The sequence below is a fragment of the Larus michahellis genome, chromosome 4 (genome assembly GCF_964199755.1).
Source record: "Larus michahellis chromosome 4, bLarMic1.1, whole genome shotgun sequence".
NCBI classification, from domain to species: domain Eukaryota; kingdom Metazoa; phylum Chordata; class Aves; order Charadriiformes; family Laridae; genus Larus; species Larus michahellis.
In genome coordinates, this window is record NC_133899.1 from 25,327,037 (window position 1) to 25,349,127 (window position 22,091).

Here is a 22,091-nt window from a genome sequence, read left to right on the forward strand (position 1 = left end):
GATGGGGAGGGAGCACAGTGTGGCAAGAACCCCCTTTTTTTGGCCCTAAGAATAGTGGAATAATAAATAATAATTAGAAATCCCTATTGCAAAGCAAACTTCTGCACAAATTAGCTGGTTTTGGGAAACAAAGCACTTGCTGCCAGCTCCCTCGCCAGCTGTTTTGGAGGGATGGGGAGACCCCCGTGAGCCCATCGGCTTCACGACTGGCAGTGAAATTTGGGAGCAGAGAGGGGCTTTGAAGAGAGCCTGGGTTTCGCCTCCGCAGCCGCTCCCAGGAGGAATTTAGATGTTTTCTCCTCCTTCCAAGCCTGAAACATCCCCGCCGGGATGGCTGGTTCCACAGGTCAAAAAAAGCCGTGTGAGTATGAAAATCATCTTGAGAAGAGCTGAAACTTAATTAGGTCACATCCTTTAAGAGCAACTTTTGATCCGGCGATGCAAATCGCAGCCTGCCGTCGTGCACTCTCCCGGCCTGGCGAAACCCTCGGCCCGTCCTTCTGCCGAAATCGGGGTTTGCTCCTGGATTCAACATCTTTCTGCCTCTGACGGCATCCTGTCCCAGCTACAGGGACTTTGCAGAGCCACGTCCTGCAGGCACTGCCGGCTCTGCCGACCTTCCTGCTTTCGTTTTAGCTGCACTTTACGTGTAAGACACATTCAAGAGATAAAAGAAGGGAAGATGGGGGGACACACACACGGGTGGCACTGGGGGACGAGGCATCCCAGTGTCAGGGTGGGAAATGGGGGCTTGCTGGCACACCGTTAAACCAAAGCTCCTTAAGCAACCTCAGCCGAGGAAGGAGAATCGCTCTAATTTACAGCTTTGCACACTGAGGCGCTCTCTGGAAAATATGAAGGCGGTTAATGAGGAAAGCACGCCCGTGTGATTTCCCTCTGACACCGAACAGCTGGGGAAAAACTCAGGAAAACTTGGTGTCCCTCCGGCTTGCTGGAAGGAGGAACCCTCCTGCGGTTCTGTTGTGGGGTGTCAGCCTGGCTGGGCCTGAGGCGAGACCGTGTCCCCCCCCGTCCCCGGACTGCGGTGGGGACGATGCTCATCGGCACCAGGGACAAAATCAATCCCGGGGTCGGTGCCGTCGCTCCCACTGGAGGTTTCCCAAGGAGGCGACCGGGCACGGTCAGCCTCCCGGGTGTGGGACTTGGGTCAATAGTGATGCCATTGATTGAGGAGTGACGTGATTGCCGGCGCCGGTATTTGCTCTCCGGCTTTGCGGCGCTGAGATTTGACACCCCCTGCCCCCGGCAATGGCTCTGTGCAGGGGCTGGTCCACATGTCGCAGCACCCTTCTTTTGGGGAAAAAAACCACAGTGTTTTTACACGATGTGCTGTCCAGGAGACTGCGTAAAACCACGGGGAGGGCTTGCTGCTGCCGTCCCCGCGCGACCCTTTTGGATTTCTCAGGATCCCCCAAACCTCTTGCAGCCTCTGGGATCAAACTCTCCACTTCCAACTCTGCAGCCTCTGGAAAAACGAAAGGAAAACCTTCTCCCAACCCCACCAGCGGCTTTTTCCACCAGATACCTGTGATCCAGCCTCCTGCGACCCCCACTTCAGACGCCTCAGCTATTTGCAGACATACACGTGCTTTTAGGTCTTGGTTTGGGAGGAGACAGCAGGGCCACAGCTATATTGCTTGGCAACAGATTTCCTTCCGAAAAAAAATAAAAAAACACCACCCAACCCAACCCCAACCCAAGCATTATATATAATTCAGTGGAAAGGCCTGCAGGCAACGCCCTGCAAACGCTGCCGGGGCAGTCGGAGCTGTGAGAGCTTTGTGGAGGGGATATTTTGGGAAGACGGGGGCTGGTGCCAGGAAGACAGGGCTGCTGAGACGGAGGGGGTTGCTCCCAAGGCTTCACACTCCTGTAAAGAGAGGGCAGAAGCGCCCAGATCCAGCCCTTGAGTCTCCCACAAACCAAGAGAGGATGGTACCCAAAAAAACACCCCACAGCCCCAGGAGCCACGGCAGAGACATTTTTTCCTTGACGTGACCCCCCGCCCCCAGCAGCCATCAAGCAGCATAAAGGGCCTTTAGCTTAAGCAAAGAAGGGGATGCTGTGGCTTGAGCATGAAGGTTTTGCCCCGGAGTAAAACACCGGCTCCGAACAGGCGTCACTGGCCTCAGGATTGGGAAGTCCATGAGGGACCAGGTCGGGCTCCGCAGCCTCGGCTCACGACCGTCCCCATCTCCTCCGGGGTTTCAGCCAGCACCAGCCTCCCTGCGGACACCGGCAGTGGTTAAGCGGCACGAGAAGGGGATGCTTTTAGCTGGGGATCCATCGATAAACCTTTTCAATAAACTTTATATATATATATAAACACTTTAAGCTAGCAGCAGTCATTGGGGTTTTTTCCGCTTTCACTTGCAGCGTGCAAAGGCAGAAAGCAGCATTTGGGCAGCTTTCCTGTTTGCGTGTCGCTGCCAGCGGGACATTATGTTGGGAGATGTGACTATAAAAAACAGACGGATGCCCACAGGCAGAATTGAGTGCAGAAAGGGTCCCTCCGCCACCACGTCCCCCCTTCTTGGCCACCCTGTCGCGGGCTTTCCCAGCTGCTCTCCCCCGGTTTGGGACTGGGATGGGTTGGGGGTGCACAGAGATCCTCCAAGCTTGGCAAAAGCAGTGCTGGTGCTGCTGCGCCGAGCTCCAGCGGCTGTCTCCAGCAGCGTGATGCTTCGCCGCCGGCCGTGCGGAGCAGGAGGAGCGTGAGCTCACCCCCAGAGTTACATTTAGATCTAATTTACATCCATGTTTAAAGGCATTTCGCATCCATCCCCATGCCTGACCATGGCCCCACACCCGGCCCGCAGCCAAGCTGAGTGTGTTAGCTGTTGGCTCTGCTACAGAAACATCATCCCGCTCTTTTTTTTTTTTTTTTTTTTCCCCAAGAGCTCCAAGCTGACAAAGCAGCTGGCCTGGAAAGATGCTCCGGGAGCTCGCACCGCTGTGCTGGATCACCCGGCCCTGCCAGCAGGGAAGAGCTGTTGGTCCTCCCCCTCCTCCGCCCGGGCTGGCATTTTCCAACCACATTTTGGTGGGAGGGAGCTTCCACCAAAGCCGATGGATGTTTTGGACCCGCTGGGGGATGCCAAGCCCCCAGCCTGGTGCTGCTCCCGGAATACGGAGCAGGAGCCCACAAACGAAGGCGCCACGTGCCACCCCCCTTCCAGCACGGGCAGGGTCTTTGCCAGGACAAGCGATGCCAGCACAGCTGTAGTCTGGATTTCCTTGTGTCTTTGGGCGGCAGCTTCACGTCTAGCATTAATTGCTTTCTTAATTACTATCGTCACCCTCCCGCCGTGTCTCACAGGGAGCACTGAATCACACGCTTGTTTGCGAGGCTGGATCACCCGGGTTTTTGGGGTTTTTTTCCAACCCCGTTTATTTATTAGCCGGCATTACCTTCCAAGCCAACCGGATTTAATATTTTTGTTCCAGTTGGCAAAGAATTTATTAACCGTGGAGAGGGAGAAATCACTGCCGCACACCCGCGGGGACGGCGAGGTGGGGCCAGAGCAGCCCGTCGGAGCCACGTCCCGACCCCAAAGGGAACTGGGGAAGCAGCAACTCGGGCATCACTTTTTCCTCCCTGCTGCTCGCCAAAGCCTCGCTGTTGGCACTTAACCGGCTCCAGACACACGCTGTATGTGCACATACATTCCTCGGCCATGCGATCAGACCGGAAAAGATTGCGTTCAGCCGAGGAACCGCGGTGGGAAGGAGGACAGGGAAAAGCTGTGCATTCTCCGACGCGAGAGCGCTGCAGCGTCCAGAAAAGCTGCAGGCAGCACTTCTTTTTTTTTCTTTTTTTTTAGGAGACGCAGTGCTAAAAGAGGAACCTCTGAGGGACGCAGGGTTGGAAAGACCTCGATGGGTGGATGGGGTGGGGGAAGCTCTTTTATTTTGGCAAAACCCGCCTCCCTCTCGCAAATCTCAGCAGAAGGACTTTGTGCTCCACGTGGAGCTCCTCGCTTTTCGCCTTTGCCTCACAGCCCCTCCCAGGATCCCGCTCTGAGACCACTATCAAGATGCCACTGAGCCAGTTTCTCCCATGAATCCAGATTTTATTACTCACTTCTCCTGTCCAGTGCAGCTTCGGTGCCACCCAGGGTGGCTGAGAGCATCTCACCCCACCAGCGTTTGCTCCCTCCTGGGGCCAGGTTAGCTGGGCAATGCCCAAACCTCATCCCGGGTCTGAACCTGAACCGTAACCGGCTCCAAGCACCGTCCCCGCACTCATACCCCACCACGTGCTGGGGCAGAGGGGTGTTTCAGAGGGTGGCATGGATGCAACCCAAAGAGAAGCCCCATGGGGAGAGTTTTGCTCTGCTCCCTCAAGCGTCCTGCTCCAGCTTCCACTCTCTGGTCCCACCAAGCAGCCTCCCCCCAACCCAGGTCAGCATGGCCACCCTGTGACCCCAGCACAGCCCCGGACTGCAGCCGACACAGCTTTTGGCAGCACCAGGGTGGCCGAGCAACAGCGTCGCTGCTCCAAGCACTGGGTGTTTCGGCATGAATGCGGCAAGCTCCACGCTTCGCTCTGAGCATCATCGAAGCAGGACCAGCCGCAGGGTGCCGGGGGGACCAGGAGTGGCAGCAGGAGCGGGGCTGAGCCCCCCAGCCTCCCCCCATCCGGCACCCGGCTTTCCTGCTACAACAGCTTCACCTCGCAGCGGTGCCGCGCCGGGGCTGGGAGTGCATCACTCACTCAACCAGTGCTGCACCGGCATTTGCATAATTTCAATTATGTTTCCAAACGGGGAACAGGCTTTGACAACAACAACTCTGCAGTACCTTGAAACATCAGAGAAGATGGAAAATCGTCATCTCGGACCTGACGGCCCTGCAAAATGCTTTCCGCTGGCATTAACTCAAAGGTCTCCATGCGGTATGGGAAAGGATGCAGCAATCCAGGTTTTGCTGTTGAAACCAATGGAAATAAATGCGTTTATTTAGAGCGAGCCTCCCCCCGGGCACTGCTCTGCCACTCTGCCTGGTACCTCTTACCCTCCCGCAGCCCCCATCCTCTCCCCCAACCCCTGTCTCCCCCAGGAGCATCCCAGCCATGACAGCTTCCGCCTTTCCCCGTTTTCCCCTACACCTGGAGGCAAAAGAAAAACCGGGGCTGATGGAGCCGGCTGCGCCTCCCTCCCTCCTCCCCGTATCTGCCATCGGTGCGTTGAGACATCGCTGCCTACGAGGAGGGCGCAACAGGATATTTATTCTTCGTTAGTCACCTCACCCCTCCCTATCTGTCATGTGCAAGTGCCCCGGCTTGAACTGCAGGTTTGCGAGCGGGCTGGCTCATACCCACGCATCCACAGCACGGCTGTCCCAGAGCCTTCCCTGCTGCCACGCCGCATATTTTTGGCAACCTGGGGATGCTGGGGAGTCGGCAGGTGTTAAACACGTCCGCAGATCTGATGCCTTAAATAGCGCCTTCTCTTTTAAAGGCAGGCACGGGGAGGTGGGTCAGAGCTCAGGTCTAAGCCTGCTTGCCATAAGCCTCCTCTCCAGACTACGGGAACCGGCAGCGAAATATTCCAGGTCTCAGCATTAAGCAGCCTGCGGTTCATTAGCAGTCCAAGAGAGGAGGAAGCTGCGAGCTTCGGAGGAGAGACGTCAAATCATAAAACCCTCAAGTGATGGGAAGCTCCAGTTTTTCCAAAGGCCCGAAAGCAGCCCGGCCACTGAATAATGCATCAAGCTGCCGAGAAGTTGGCAAACACCGGGCGGAACAAGTTAATCCACAGATCCCACTCAGATGCCAGCACTCCTCCAGCATCAACGTGATTAACCAGTTTCACTACTCCGAGCGTTTCCGGGAGGACTGGGAGCCACAGGAGAGCCTGGAAGAGGGGAAGGAGAAGCTGTGCGGCCCCTTCTCCTCCACGGCATGGCCACGGCATAGCGGGGCTGGGGGGACACTGGCACAGTGAAGAGGTAACCATGAGCCAGAGCAAGCGTAGCATTGGAGCAAGGGGTTTCGGGCCATGGCCTGGAGGTGTTGGTTGAAGGAAACCCATGTGTAACTTCAAACAAGGTGAAAAGCTTCCCCTTTCACAAATCATTAATAAGGTTCACGACGGAAATGAAAGCCAGGAAGCTTTGGCGCTGTGTTTGAGAGTCCAACCTCATATTGAGGGGAAAATGCAGATGATCGTTTCTTCATTAGGTATCCGGCAAACATGTGAGGCAGGAGCTGAGATCCTGAGATTGCAGCTGCAAGGCCGCAGGCAGCATTACTTAAGGGAGAACGTATCACTGCCCTGGTCTGAAATATTCCCATCCCTCCCTAAAAGAGGGCCAGAAAGCTGCAGGTAACGTGGCCAGTAGCGGATGCGAGGCAGGAAGGTGCCTTTGCGCCTGCAGGAGACCGGCAGGAGCAGCCCAGGAGCATCTCCAGGGCCCAGGCAGCAGCATCCCAGTCCGGCCGACGCTGACCCTGGCTCACACAACGCCACATGCTCAAGATGCTTGGAGGCAAGGGCTGGAGGACTTGGAATTCATTAACTAGTCCAAGGTTGTAAGATGAGCCAGAGCGAGATCCAGGGACGGTTCATTGGCAGCGATTCAACGCCTTCCACAATGCAGCGCCGGACGCCAGCAACTTTCAATTTGGCCCTTGCTGGGCTTGGCTCGTCTTCCAGCGAGCAGGTGCTGGGGAAGTTGGTCCCGAACCTTTGTAAGGGGCAGCAAGATGAAACCAAGCACATCCAGCAGCGTCTGCCCTGCTGCTGTCCCTCGCCCCCCCCAGCCCCCGTGAAATGCTTTTGTTTTCAGCGCTGATGTGAAAACCAGACCAGTGCAGTTCATCGCAGCCGAAACAACCCTTTAGATCGGAAAGACGAGTATCTATGCGATATACGGGATGTAACTTGAACATTTAAACACGATGCAATTCGAACACTTAAGCAGACAGGCTTTCTTTGGAGGGAAAGTGAGAGCCAAATCACTGCTTTGCTTGCAAATCTTCCTGCTCCGCGGCGCGAGACGGGCAGCGGGTTTGGTTACAGTTAAGGCAGCAGATTGAAAGCCGCAAGTACGTGATAGGAAAAAGCTTCCCAGAGAGCTGGGTCAGTTCCAGACTAATCCAGCCCCCGTGGGGAAAGGGCGTTCTGGCAGATGTTAAGCTAATGGGATAACTGCACGAGCGCACCTCCGTCCGCCGACGGGCGGCAGCTGAAAGTTAAGAGCCAGGGGGTCAGCGCCTGCTCCGCAGCAGCCCCCCCATTTTCGAAAGGAAAATGTAGAAAGCTCCTCAGGGCAAAAATAGCAAATATTAACAGCATGAGGACTACGCAATCCCAGGTTCCCAGCGCACAAAGTGCAAAGTCTCCTTCTGAGAAAGTATGCCAAGCAAACGTGACTTCCAAGGTAGAAGCTGTCAGCACCAGGCGCCGGGACCGGTGTCAGTTCCACCCCGCAGCCTTGCCCCAGCGCAGCAAACCCAGATAACTCCTGCCCTTCATCGAATGAGTTTGTTCTTCGAATACCAGCTTCAGATGAAGGCCAGAGGTATTTCGGGGCTGGTGTCAGCCCTGGATGCTTTCCTCCACTCGTCCATGTCCCCAGCAGCAACGATCCGGGCAGGTTGGGGCCTCCTGCCCCTTTCCCCATGATGTACCTTCCTCTGAAGGACCCTCGCAGGCTTGGGGACAAGCATCGCTGCAGCTCAGGTGCACGAAGAGCAATAGATTCTTCTCAAATGTTCCTCATTAAGCCTGGGGAAAATGCTTCCCTCACTACTGAGGTCTGTGAGCCCGCCCGCCCCCTCCGTCCTGCTCGCCCGCGACTGCAGAGGCTGTGGCTGTGCAGCGTGACCTGTCTCCAGGTCTTTCACTTCACCCCCACCCAAAAAAACGTGAAACAAGAGCGCACTCCCATAAAACAGCCAAATGGCAGCGTTACCCCCATTATATTTCAAACAAGGAATCCATTCTAGGCGCAGGCATGGGAACAAGTTCAGGAGTGCAGCTTGTTATCTACACCTTGCCTTCCTCCTCTTTGTGACCACCGCCTGAGTTTTCCCCAGGTCTGAAGGGCACCAGGGGCACCTACGCGGAGCCAGGAGCCGCTGGTGGTTCCCCTCGGGGCTGCGCTCATCTCAATACTCCTATGGAAAAAAAAAAACCCCACGTTTCAAACGTTATCAATTTTCAAGCGTTATCAATGTCCACCTCTCACAAAACAGACACCCGTTAAATCCTGCTTAAGTATTTTTTTTCTAACTAATGCCGTCCTAAAAGATACAGCTAAAGAAACCAGTAACGCTAACAGATGCAGCTAGAGAAACCAGCACCAGCGGAGTGAAGTGCATCCTCTGGAAGGCAAAACATTTCTCTTGAGGCGAAGCAAGGGCCTGAGCCTGTTAAACTGCTGTGAGAACTCTGCAGATGACTCATATCTTTAGGTTTTTTTTTCTTTTTTCCCCTCCTCTCTTTTTTTTTTTTAAGGAGGCCAGAGATACCTGTTCTGAAGCAAGAGACGAGCGACTTCCTGGACGATACGCCACATACCCAGTTTGCCGCCTATAAAAAGCCACCTTTTGCAGAAGCTCCGGGCACTTTGCGGGGACGCGGCCCTTGCTGCCAGCACCACGGGGCTGTGACTCACCCACGTCACCCCTTCGGAACTGACGGCGGGACTAAAATTACCCTGCTCTTGCCTGTGCTCCACATTTTGAAAGTGAGAGGACTTGCGGTGCTCAAGTCATCCACCTCGGCCTGAAGTCCCCCAAGCGCCTGCTCGGGCATCATCCTGAAACTTACAGGCTCCAGCAGCGTCGGTGCCAGAGTCGTGCCAAGGACGCCAGAAGGAGGACCAAGTTTGTAAGTGGAGATGCCACTAACTCATCCTGGAAAGCTGATGGTCCACCCCAAGATGAGGGGAAAGCTTTTCCCCCCCGCTAGAAAGCACCAAAGCGATTTCAGATTACGCATACGGAGCCCTTCAGGCTGGACAGATATTAGAAACAAATATTAGAAACAAATCCAAGATAAAAAGCACAACCATGCGGTAGCGGGAAGCCTGAGTCACAGTGCCCACACCATGGCTGCTTCCACGCTCCAGAGCGAGTTCTGCACTCCCGGAGGTCACTTCTCCCATTCCCGGTTCCCAGTGACAAGGGAAATAACACCCAGGTCCGCCAGTGAAGCGACCGGCCATCGCAAATCTCGCGGGCAGCTGTTTTGACGATGCAACTAATTTTTTTAAACTGAGGCAGGTTCCTTTGGGAGGACTATCGTATGGGCAGGGTTAATTTCCAATTAGGGATGGCAGGCCCATTTTTTCCGAGCCCTGTCCATGAGGACCGCAGCCCTGTGACTGGGAAAAGCGCCCTGCCGAAGCGTGAGTCACGGCGCGGCTTGGGAAGGGTGCTCTTGGGAGTCACGCTAACTGCTGCTGTAACAAAAGTCCGATTTGTAACGATAAGCGCTGACATTCTGAAAAATGACTAACTACTACAATGAAAGAGACATGAGTTTACTCTTCTGGAGCCTTGTCTCCAAACTCCGAGGAGCTTAATTAAGTCAGGGTAAGTTCATTTACACAGCCACACCCTGAACTGACATTCAGGTAAGACAGAGCCCGGCCTCAACACCCTGGAAGAAAAAGACTCTGGGAGGATTGCAGCTGTGGCGGGGCCCACCGCCCCCCGCACCCACTTATTCCCGCCTGCCTGAGTCATCTTTCCTGGCGATTCCCGGAAGCTTTGCCACAAGGAGACGGTTCCGAACAGTTGACGCCGGGCCTCACACCTGCAGCTGCTGGAAGCTGCCTCAAAACCTGCGCCGTCTCTCAGCGCAGCCCCTGCCCAATAGCCCGGCTCAGGCTGGGGTGCGTGGGGGGCTCCTGTGCCATGACTGCCCCTCTGCGGGCACCACAGCCTGCCCCAGCCCCCCCCACGCTGCACCTGCCCAAGTCCTTTCATCCGCTCGCTCGCATCCTACTCAGGCACCAAAGACATCCCAGCTTCATGTCTGTCACTCCACAAGCACCCCCTAGCCACTCATCCACCTTTTCGGCCACAACTGCACCTTCTACACCGGCCAAATATCGTCCCTTTCCGACCAAGTCATCTCTTCCATGAAACACGGCACCACCCGGCCCAGCGACGGTCCCTCTGTGGCCTCTCACAGACCTGGTCACCTTCCCAAGTTACAGGGAACCGGCACCAAGGCAGTATAAATTTGACACTAAAGTTCGCTAAAGATTGTTAACTGCAAGCGGGAGTATTAAAGACGTATCATCCTTTCCACTTATAAAAATAGTCGCTAATCTAAGTCTCAAAGGAATTACAGACAGGCTTTCAAAACTGTGAAATGCAGAACAGAGACCTCTTTAAGTCGGCAGAACGCTCTACTCCAGCACCATATTGCCCCTTTCTGTTTCTCTCATAATTAAATATAAGTAACATACCAGGAGAGCTCCGCTGTATAATTGCTTTATTTTCTGCTTATTAGTTCTTTACCAACACTACAGCCATATTGAGAACACAAAATTCCTGTTTACTTTAGTCAGGGAGATCACAGTCTACAAACTCATTCACTTATCAGACACGATTAACGCCATTCAAAACTTACTCCATAAATTCACATGAACACAAATTGATGCACTTAAACTCCAGATTAGTTTTTAAATCATAGGATTTCTTACAGATTGCCACTTTGTCCTACAGGCTATGTTTACTGCCTGATAGCCACTAGTTCGTGGTGAGGTTCAGCTACAACCTATAAAGGACATGTTGAAAGTGAAACCTTTGTATTTTGTTCAGTAGCAATGGCCATTTATTTTTGAAGTCTCTGCCACATGTTTCGGTAACTTTTTCTCCCCCCCCCTCCCCCGCCCCCAAAAGACATTAAAAAAAATTCAGAAGCATAATCAGTTTCCTTTCACCTACAAAAACAGAATAACAAAGTTACTAAGGAAATACAAAATTGTGAATTCAACTTAATGCAAAGTCTAGCAAAGAAGTCTGCCCCAGCACTTGAAGAGAAAACATAGTAAATCAACTTAGACAAAAAATGAAGTTATTGAAGTTTTCATGTTGACTGAGAATAGATTTAAGAAAGTTCAAGAACCATTAATAGAGCTTCAAGTTTTCCAGTTTAGGCATTTACTTTGTGCTTGGCTATTTTATTTATGCTCCAGAAGAAAACAGTAACCATATTCTTGTATTTTTAGTCTTTATACCACCACACTATTTGTTAAGTTACATCAACAGAGGAAAAAAAAAAAAAAAAGCTAGAAAATAGAGCAGTGATATTCCAATGGCAAAAAGCCTTGAGTGGAAAAGAAAACTCACCTCCTCTTCTTTAGAGCTGAGATTTAAGAGTTATCCTACATTTTGCAGACTCTCTTTAACTTAGGAAGGCGTACAGTCAATCAATGCTCTATCTTCTGGCATCAAGATCCCATTCAGTCCCATTTGCAACCCACAGCGAGATCAAGTCTTTTGGAACCATATTCTAAAGGAACTTTTAAGTTGTCCAAAGCATTCAATTTCAGAAGTGAATTCGGTATTTTTATCTTCCCATACATCTTTGGTAAGAGCTCCATATACAATGTACTTAGCATGCAGAGTCAACACTGCAGAAATGTAGTGTAATGCCCCCAATTTTATGTAAAAGTCATATCCTTAAAAAAAAAAAAAAGAAAAAAGAAAAAAAAAAACATTTTCTTCTGGTTTTGTAGCATACATTCCTAGAATTCCCCAATTGAGTTTAACTCCTTGAGGAAATCTGAAGTTAATCCTTAAGGCTGAATAAGAACCAGCTGCTTTAACGTTTTTTTGCACCCAGCATTAATACTTGATTGAGTTTTTATACTAATACTTGTTCTGGGTGGGGTTTTTTATTTTGCCAGTCACATCTGCAAGCTGTGATATGGCAAATGAGCTGCTTGCCCTTTAAGAACTAATTATGGAAGTTTACATTCATAGTCGTATTCTCTCTCTCTCTCCTCCCCGCTCTCATTAGTAGTTACTCAATGGGCTTCAGACATCCAACATAGTTCCCTTCCTACAGGACTACAGCAACAACCAGCTACCGAGACGGATGGCGAGGACTGCAACTACTTGCTTGAGTTCAGTCAGTCTTGGAAAACTAAAGCAACGAGTGATTTCCTCAAAATGGCTATTATTCAGATGTCAGAATTACCGAGCTCAACTACAGGTTAGCACGGAACTTGCCACTTCAGAAGTCTACAAAATGGAAAAAAATAATTTTTTTTCTTTCTCCACTACACGCATGTTGGAAAGAATCAGAAATCCTTTTAAGATTTAGATGTCTGCAACTGCCTTGAGATGAAAGCAATTTGTCTCGATTGCAAGACAGGCAAGTCGGTGCTAGATTTTTGAGAAACCTCTGTGATTGAAAATAAGACTTGTTGCAATGCTTACACGTTATTGCCGCATTTTCTGGAAGGAACCTATCTTGCATTGAATCGGAGACTGACATGAGTAGTAAAAACTGCAGCTAAACATCATTTAAGTTTGCAATGCAAGACAAAAACTGAACAGCATCTACCCTGGAACTATTACATCATTCATGTCTTTATTTGCTATATGGTTGCTATGTAGTATGGGGAACTCATTTGCATCCCTTCTCATGCATGATGTATGGTTCAGAACTTCACAGCTGACATTTCAAAGCAGTTCTTACATTACCTAGTTAACATTATGCCTGATATGCACTTTGAACATGTTACAATGGTATTCTCACTATCTGCCACTGTAGGCAAGAATTCGTTTCACTATTAGTCTGAGATATGACGACAGACTGAGAGTCACTATTTAGTTACAGATTAACAGAACTTTAAAAAAAGTCCTTAATATAAAAAGACAGACTGCAGTTTGATTTTAAGCAATAATTTTCAGTTTACTAGATGAAGTAGACCTATCAACATATTCTGCATGAATGCAAAAAAGTAGCAATCTACAGCAAGTGATAGAAGAAAAAAAAAATATATATATAATCAAAAAAGTAGAACCAGAAAGCATACACTGAAAATGGTAACCCTCCCCCAACCATCCCCCAAAATAATCAAACCATCTTAAGGGCTATCAAGAGAAGAAAAAAAAAAAAAGTTACTTAGCAAGTCTACAATGTGTCTTTCCCCTGTTTGCTGGAAGTCTGCCATAGCATCTAGTGCTTGTGTTCGTGTCACATTCGGAGATTAGAGCATCCTAACGCCAAGCAAGAAGAGTTAAAACAGGAATCCAGTCAAGTGTGCAGAAGGAAAGGGTGGTAACTGGAGAAAGGTGATCATAATCCTATGGATGCTTTTGTTTTACTTTTCAGTAGAGAATCATTCTTCCGGAAAGCCATGTGGGTTATTTTTTTTTTTTTCTTTAATTCTTTGTAGACTAAATAGTTATTTTCTCATTAGGATTTATAATTGGATGTTAACCATGTCAGCCCTTCATAGAGTCCATCCCCTGTAGTAGCACAGGAGGGCTGCACGTACCAATTCCTATCCCTAATTCGGGTCAGGCCCAGTTTCTCCTGGATTTCATGGGGTTTCATGGCATCAGGCAGGTCCTGCTTGTTGGCGAAGATGAGGATGATGGCGTCCCGCATCTCCCTGTCGTTGATGATGCGGTGGAGCTCCTGGCGGGCCTCGTCGATGCGGTCGCGATCGGCGCAGTCCACCACAAAGATCAACCCTTGCGTGCCCGTGTAGTAGTGCCTCCAGAGGGGACGGATCTTGTCCTGGCCCCCGACATCCCACACGTTGAACTTGACGTTTTTGTAAGTAACCGTCTCCACGTTGAAGCCCACGGTGGGGATGGTGGTGACGGACTGGCCCAGCTTCAGTTTGTACAGGATGGTGGTTTTACCAGCCGCGTCCAGACCCAGCATCAGGATCCGCATCTCCTTGTTGCCGAAGATCTTGGACAGCACCTTGCCCATCTCGGCGGCATCCAAGGGGCCCGGCGCCTCCGGGGTGGGGTGAGGGGGAGCGGAGGGCGAGCGGCCCACGCGGGGCGGGGGAAAGGGGGAAGGGGGGGGGGGGAAGGCCGGAGCGGGGCCGGGTGTCAGTGCAAGGGCAGGCGGGGCTCAGCGCCGGCCGCGCATGGGGCGGCTGCGGAAGAAGCGGAGTGTGTGGTGGCGGGGGAGGGGGGGGAGGTGGTGAGGTGAGGCCTGGCGGGGCGGGAAGAGGGGCCGCGCCGCGCTCCGCCGGGCCTTGAGGCGGCGGCTCCGCCCGGCTCCTGCCTTGGCTCCCGCCCCGGCGCCTCAGCTCATGGATGCCGGCTCAGGAGGGGCGGCGGCTCCCGCGTCCTGCCTGTAAAGGGACGGAGAGAGAGCGCGTGAGACGGGGGCGGCTGAAAGGGAAAAGGAGCACGGCGGGATTTACCTCAGGGCCGGGATTTACCTCAAGGGCCGCCCGCGGAGGGTCGGAGGGGGCCGGCTCCGCTCCGCGCCGCTCCCTCAGCCAAGCACCGCCGGAAAAGGAGCCCGCGCGAGCCCGCCTCACTTCCCCCTCCGCCGCCAGCGCGCATGCGCGCAACCGCCCCGCCCCGCTCGGCGGCACCGCCCGCCTCCTGCGCATGAGCGGCGCCGGGGGGGAAGTGTGTGGGGTGTGGTGTGCGCGCCCGCCCGCTTCCCGCGGGAGGGGCGGGGCGGGGCTCGGGGGCCGCGCAGGCGCAGGCGCGGCCCCCGAGCCCCGCCCCGCCCCTCCCGCCTGTCAAGGAGCGCGTGCGCCGATGGGGGGGGGGGGGGTGGGGGCGCGTGGGCGGGGCAAGGGTGGGGAGAGGCGCCGCGCCATCGGACGTCAGCGGAAAGACGCGGGAGGGCGCGAGGGGCGCGCCTTAAAGGGGCAGGCGCCGCCCCCGTGATGTCGCGGCTAGTTCCCTCTCAGGAGCGCGGGAAATTTATCAAAAGTCCAGTTTTTTTGGGGGGAGTTTGTTTTTGGGTTTTTTTTGACGAGCAGGGCTAAAATTAACGGCAGGAGGTGGGCGGTGGTGGGTTTCCTCTTGGCACCGGTGTCTGTGTTGGGGAGCAGGAGCCGGTGCACGAGGTTTCTCTTAAATAGTTGAGAGTTAGGGGCTTTCTCCTGGGATCCGCCACTGGGGACAGGTGGATCTCTAGCGTGAAGTATCTCAAGCATTAAGCATCACCGCCAGCAGGGCGAGGGGGGGGTTCTGCCCCTCTGGGGAGACCCCCCTGCAGTGCTGCCTCCAGCGCTGGGGCACCAACAGCAGAAGGACACGGAGCTGTTGGAGTGGGGCCAGAGGAGGCCCCGGAGATGCTGGGAGGGCTGGAGCCCCTCTGCTGTGAGGACAGGCTGAGAGAGCTGGGGGGGTTCAGCCTGGAGAAGAGAAGGCTCCGCGGAGACCTTCCAGCCCCTTCCAGTCCCTAAAGGGGCTCCAGGGAAGATGGGGAGGGACTCTGGATCAGGGAGGGGAGCCATGGGATGAGGGGGAATGGTTTTAATCTGGAAGAGGGGAGATTTAGATGAGATCTGAGGAAGAAATTCTTGGCTGTGAGGGTGGTGAGCCCCTGGCCCAGGTTGCCCAGAGAAGCTGTGGCTGCCCCATCCCTGGAGGGGTTCAAGGCCAGGCTGGACGGGGCTTGGAGCAACCTGGTCTGGTGGGAGGTGTCCCTGCCCAGGGCAGGGGGTGGCACTGGGTGATCTTTAAGGTTCCTTCCAATCCAAACGTTACCATGGTTCTATGATTCCACGTGGCGCCCAGCAGCGGCACAGACAGTGAAACACCAAACGGTATCTGGGATGCTGGGCTGCCAGAGGGGATGGCTGTGCTGTGGCACTGTGTCACCCACTGGTGGGTACCACCAGGCACAAACTGAAATGAGTCACTGCAGAGTGGGGAAGTGCCTTTTCTGTCACGTTCTCCCTCTGTTTTGGACCCAGACATACTGTTCCTTGGGTCTCTCCTCTTGAATCATGGGTTTTTTAGGTTTGTTGGTGACTGTGTTGTCCCTCATCCTTGGAGACTGCCTGCAGATGGGGCTTGGCCAGCTTCGGCTTTGCCCATTTCACCTGGCAAATAGCTGGGCTCTTCTGTTTTTCCTGAGCTCCTTCTCTCCTTTCCCTCCTGGTAAGCTGGAAGTGATAGGACCTGGGAAATACTTGCGTGCATGCCAAGGCGGGGAGTTGCTTTTGGGGTGGTGGCAGCTGCTCTTGCACTGGAGCCGTTGAGGAGCCGATCTCCACGCAATGGGGCCTTCCGCTGACTCAGCGGCAGTGCCGCTTCCTGAGCTGCTCCTCTCCCCGCAGGGTTCCTGCCTGCCCCTGCTTGATATCGGCAAACAAGAAGGTGCTCCACTTTGTATTATCCCTTTGCCAGCATCGGCCCACTCCTTTCCTGGTGCGTGTCCTGCCTGCCCTGGGTGGGCCTGTGGCTGAGATGAGCCATGCTGCTCCAGGCTGTGATCAGCAGCCTCTGCTCACCTGGCTTTGCACCACGCATCATAGAATCATAGAAAGGCGTGGGTTGGAAGGGACCTTAAAGATCCTCTAGTGCCACCCCCTGCCCTGGGCAGGGACACCTCCCACCAGACCAAGTTGCTCCAAGCCCCGTCCAGCCTGGCCTTGAACACCTCCAGGGATGGGGCAGCCACAGCTTCTCTGGGCAACCTGGGCCAGGGGCTCACCACCCTCACAGCAAACAATTTGTTCCTCAGATCTCATCTAAATCTGCCCTCTTCCAGTTTGAAGCCATTACCCCTTGTCCTATCACTACATACATGTGTAAAAAGCCCCTCCCCAGCTTTCCTGGAGCCCCTTTAGGGACTGGAAGGTCTCCGCGGAGCCTTCTCTTCTCCAGGCTGAACCCCCCCAGCTCTCTCAGCCTGCCCTCACAGCAGAGGGGCTCCAGCCCTCCCAGCATCTCCGGGGCCTCCTCTGGCCCCACTCCAACAGCTCCGTGTCCTTCTGCTGTTGGTGCCCCAGCGCTGGAGGCAGCACTGCAGGGGGGTCTTCCCAGAGGGGCAGAATCCCCGCCCTGGCCCTGCTGCCCACGCTGCTGGGGATGCAGCCCAGGGTGCGGGGGGCTTTCTGGGCTGCCAGCGCATGTTGCCAGCTTGTGTTGAGCTTCTCATCAACCAACACCCTGAGCCTTTAGCAGCTGTGTGTCCTGTCCTTTAGCAACTGGAACAGGGACAGGCTGGGCATCCCGACAGCTCCTTGAGCTCTCCCTCTGCTGCTGATCAGCGCTTTTCAGCCTGGACCAGCCCTGAGCTGGTGCTGTATTCTTCAGCTGCCACTGTGTGACCTGCTGAAAGCATCCGAAGTTGATCTTGCCATCATCCAAATTTAAAAAACCTGACAAAGAAAAGCAATATGCTGCACTACCTCACACAGGAAATCCAAAACTTAATTGAGATCTGGGGACGTGGCCACGTGCTGTAGAAGAGAAACAGGATCCACTCAGGCAAATGCTTTTTCACCTGCTCGGGCTTTATTTGTGAGGATCCTCCCTGCCCTTCAGGAAAGCTTTCTGTCCATATGGTCTGTGCACCAGAACAAGATTTTACATGGTTTGGCACGTGTTTTTAAAGTAATCATTACTGCTCTTTAGGATGATATATAGCAAAAAGACATTTGAGAACTCAGCACTTTCAATAGTTAAGATCTCAAATTAGTGACTAATAAACTCTGTGCATGTCAGTCCTTGTAGCTCACGTTTACCAATCCCGCAGAGAACGGGTGAGAAGCTGGTGAGAGAGCACCACCTACTTTTGAAACATTTTTATGTCCAGTCATATTAGTTTCCGTAAACGAACAGAAAGGGCGGTAAACAGGAAGCAGAATATAAATGGCATAACTCAGTAAAGCAAATAAAGGCTTCATTGTCTGAGGAACCCCACTGCCGTGTCCCTGCAGAGTTACTGCACCTTACCTTGGAGAGCCAGGAGATAGCACAGCCTGTCTTACGAGCCTTTAAAATGTGAATTTGTCCCAATGTGAGATGTTTTTGAAAGGCGGGTTCTTATTTTTAAGATAGCGACTTAAGTAACTGTGGGATGGAGATGTGTCATCGAAGATGAAGTGTGATGGTCTGAGCAAAACAGACTCAATCTCAGCACTCAGCCTGCAGAGAGTTGCAACAAATCTTCACCCTGTAACCACCCCTAGGGAAAGAAGTACAGGTTAGGCACTATATATACTCAATATAGCCTAGGTTCTTATGTTGCTGGTTGATTTTCAAGGTCAAATACCCAAGAAAAACATTTACAATACCTGAACGTGTTCTAGATTACCTGAAAAACATGACCTCCTACAACAGGTTCAGTTTCACATACCTGCTTAAGAATTAAAAACCTTCTCAGGTCCTTGGCAACACCCAGTGGGTTACTGGGTAGCCTGCAGAAGTTAAATATTTTAAAAGTAAGCACTGACTGAGAATGTGTCACTGGATGGAGAGCCTGATGGGTGCCAGTATGGATTTACAGCCCAGGGAGTAAAAAGCAATTATGGTTATAAAGTGATTAGGGGTTACAGCCTGGGGAGAAAGATAGCAAGTATCTGTAAGACCTTTTGATAACTCACCCTGGCCTGGCTGCAGGGCAGCCCGTTCCTTATCTTTTCTTTCTCCATAAGGAACTCGGGGTGGTGCAGGTACCAAAGTTTGCATCTATTGATTTTCATGGTTTTGTGAGGCTGTGTTTGCATGGTTTGTTCTCCACCAGCAATTCACGCGCTGTCACAATGAAGTGGTGATCAAAAATGATACACCTTCAACTTTAGGTGATAGCCATGACATCGTAATAAGCAAACCTCAAGGAAATGGATTGATACCCACTTTTGTTTTTATCTCTTTGACTATAACTACCTTCCCAATCAGTTTGGATTATCAGGCCAAACCTGTTTTAATATGCTGTAGCTCATCTTGCTTACTTTTCTCCTGCCAAAGCAGAGGGAGATGGGAAAAAACTCTGTTGCAGTGATCCTTTGTGGCTTTCCAAGGAAGGAAAGGGGAATATAATAATGCTTTGGGTTTAGTATCTATGTTAGATAAATTCTTCTCTTGTGAAAACAAATTATATCCTTGATATTACAATTGCACTCCACTGGTAGGTTTCTTATCAGTGAGATATCTGATACAATGGGCCAAGCGTCCTTTGGTGGGGTGAGCCAGGTTAGCAAAGCACTTTCCATGAGCTGTGGTCACTCCTGCCTGGAGGCGGGGAGTGGCGGAGATGGTCCCCCATGGGCGTCTCAGCCCTATTTCCTGTGATTCTGCGATGCCTGTGTCTGTGCAACCGCAGCTGGGCTTGGCCAGGAAACTAAACCTGCAGTCTCCAGCGGTGTGTGCTTTAAACACCGGCAGCGTGGCATTAAACAGACCCTTGGGCTCTTCCCATGAGGTTAACAGCGGTAGGGAAGGAGTGGACATGGGAAGGGGGTGTTGTAGAGTATTCTGACTGCAGCAGATTTCTGGTAGCCTCTGTGTGTGCTGAAATGGTGTAATGAGGACACTGAAGAATCGCTGGAAATCCCACATTTCTCCTCAGGAGAAAGCCCTGTCCTGGTCCCCCTGGAACTCCTCCAGCCTCCTGTGGGAGTGGGGAAGGGTTCTTCCAAAGTGGCCTCCCAGCTGGAAAAACAGCTTGCCCTCCAGGCTGTTTGGGTTTGTTTTGTATCTCAGACTACATCGAAATCCCTTTGCAGTTGCTATTGGCAAACAAGCTGGCTTCTCCTTTCACAGGTTATTTTCAGGACCAGATAGAGGAAACGTAGGTGGGGGATGCTGCTGGACAAAATTTCCATATGCCAAAATCCTGAATCACCACCATGACAGTGTCAGCCTGAAGAACCATGAAGCCTTAACAAGAGTAAAAATAATTTGTGAGGCTTTTCCTTCCCTCTCTGATTTTTTCCGTTTTCACAGCCGATATTTCCCAGCAGCAACAAAGCAGGAGATACACCAGTGGCCTCCAGGACTCGGCTGGATGTGCTGGCTTACCCCATGGAGACCTGTACCCCAAGGTTTTTGGACCCCAAGCCAGGCCATTGCTGATGCCCAGGTGTTCTGAGACATCGTGGTGTCTTGCAAAGCATGGCAGTGACACAGGGATGCCTGAGAAGCTCAGGGTGGGGATGCTTTGCAGTCAGCGCTGCGGGCCAGCAGAAATCTGCTGTATTCTGCATCCACGCTCTTAATGCAGAAGGGATTTTGCAGGCAGTTCCCAAGGGCTTTTTTCCTGTAAGATGTGTTTTAGTTGTCATTCAAAGGGCCTCTGGTTCCAGACAGCGTCCAAGCATTGCAATGGGTGGAGGTTTGGAGCTCAGTGAGACCCCAAAGCTGGTTCTTTGGGCGGCTGGAGCCTAGCTTACCCGTAACGCTTTGCACAAAGCCAAGCTCAGCAGGAGCCTGGAGCAGCTGGTCCTGCTGGGCAAGATGCAGCAACCAGCTGTCAGATGCTCCCCCTGAGCTCAGAGCTAAGGTTTTCCCAGCTCTGTGTGGCCTCATTTTCTTATTTCAGGCGTTGCTTTGGTGGTCAGGAGCCACACCAGGGCACACTTCCCTGCTAGCGGGCTGGCACTGCTCTCAGGACTCTTATCTGTGTCCTGGCTGCGCCATGTCTCTCCTCTGTCTGCTAAGCTCATTCCCATCAGATTTTCTCAGGCAAGACAGGTCGTTTCACACTCTTGATTCACTCCTGCTACGTTATTTTCATGTGATGAAAAATTTGCGTATTTGTGGCAGGAAGAAACTGTCACCATGTTACTGGTAGGAGGAGGGGATGGGATTGGGATGCCCGGCTCTGCGCTGTTATTTCTCAGTAGATGGCTTGCCTTTCTCCCCCATTTGTGGATGTCAGGCCTACATCTCCTCATGCCCATGACCCCAAAGTCATTATCCTAATGCCTTTAACCAAAACTCCAGCTGTCACTGACAGCTCTTCCTTAAGTAGATAATAGGAGCCCAGAGCAAGATGTCTCTCTCTCCCATGCAGCCCTGACACCCTTAAGGCTTGTGCGGCGCTGGGGAAGATCTTGTTTGTCTTTTCTGAGGTGGGATTGCCGTGTGTGTACTTTAGCCCTCGACTTTGCTCCACTAACTTGGGTCAGGCAGCCTGGAAGAAATGCTGAGATACCTCCTGAGTGGCTGCCGGTGGGTCTGGCCTTGGGCAGGCAGTGCAAGTGTGCCTTGAGGAGGAGGTATGTCCATGCCTGGAGCTGAGGCACGTCTGTGCTTGGACAGGAGGTACACCCGTGCCTTGACCTCTGCACTTAGGAAATGCAATGAAAAGAGACTGTCCTTTGGTGTCTTTAGCCCTTTGGCTGGGGCTAAGGCAGCTGCAGGCTGGCTCTATGTACAGCATCATTGATGGGGGGAGTCTGGAGGGGGTCCGTGGAGGTGGAGGCAGCAGCAAGAGGCTCTGGCTGGGCTGCTGCTGCTCTTCAGCAGTGTTTGCGATCTCGGCAGCTGGTTCCGCTCTCCTCCTGGCTGGCATGGAGTCAGGGATGGTTGCTGCCCTTGGAGGTGGTCTGCATGGCTTTCGTGGATAGACATGACTGTCTGAGCACCCCTGCTCCTGCTGTGCATGTTTGCAGCCACCAGAGATCCCCCAGGATAGTGCTCAGTGTGTCTGAAGAAATAACATGTATCTGGAGAGGGTAAAAAAGAAATAAAAAGGCCATTTTGGCAATGGCAGTGCATGGTTTGGGTTCAGCTTTGGCTCGCTCTGCTGGGAAAGGGGCAGTGCAGCCTACGCCTCTGGGTTAGACCAAAGGCCGCCTCTGGGCTCTGAGCACCTTCGCTTCAAGCTTTCCTCACAGCCTCAGGTCTCCGAGGAGCCAGAGAGAGGTGAGGGTCCTGCAGTATCTCCAGCCCCAGCCAGCTGCAGAGTCACTCTCAGGGGAAGTCTGGGGGAGATCTCTTGGACAGACCTCCGAGAGAGGCAAAACACACAGTGAAGATCTCAAGTACTCTGTGAAAAGTATTTCTAGACAGCCATCTATTGCAGCAGCTAATGGGTAAAGCTCCTGTATTTTATTCCTTGCATTGCATTTTTGTTACTTTTATATCCTTCTCTGAGAATTGAAATGGTTCATTACATCTGCAAGTATTCACTGAGGCAAGT

The 22,091-nt window shown here is 52.5% G+C and overlaps 1 protein-coding gene across 1 annotated transcript; it reads right to left on the reverse strand.

The window, feature by feature from the left end:
- Nucleotides 1–11,058: 11,058 nt before the first annotated feature.
- ARF6 (ARF GTPase 6) lies at nucleotides 11,059–14,550 on the reverse strand. The gene is made up of 2 exons (XM_074583581.1): nucleotides 14,410–14,550; nucleotides 11,059–14,319 (listed from the first exon to the last, which is right to left on the reverse strand). The coding sequence occupies exon 2, from the start codon at nucleotides 13,944–13,946 to the stop codon at nucleotides 13,419–13,421; it is 528 nt and encodes a 175-aa protein (XP_074439682.1). The 5' UTR covers nucleotides 13,947–14,319; nucleotides 14,410–14,550; the 3' UTR covers nucleotides 11,059–13,418.
- Nucleotides 14,551–22,091: the final 7,541 nt, after the last annotated feature.

Excerpts from the sequence above, each read along its gene's own strand:
- ARF6 (XM_074583581.1), bottom strand. The coding sequence starts at position 13,946 with ATGGGCAAGGTGCTGTCCAAGATCTTCGGCAACAAGGAGATGCGGATC.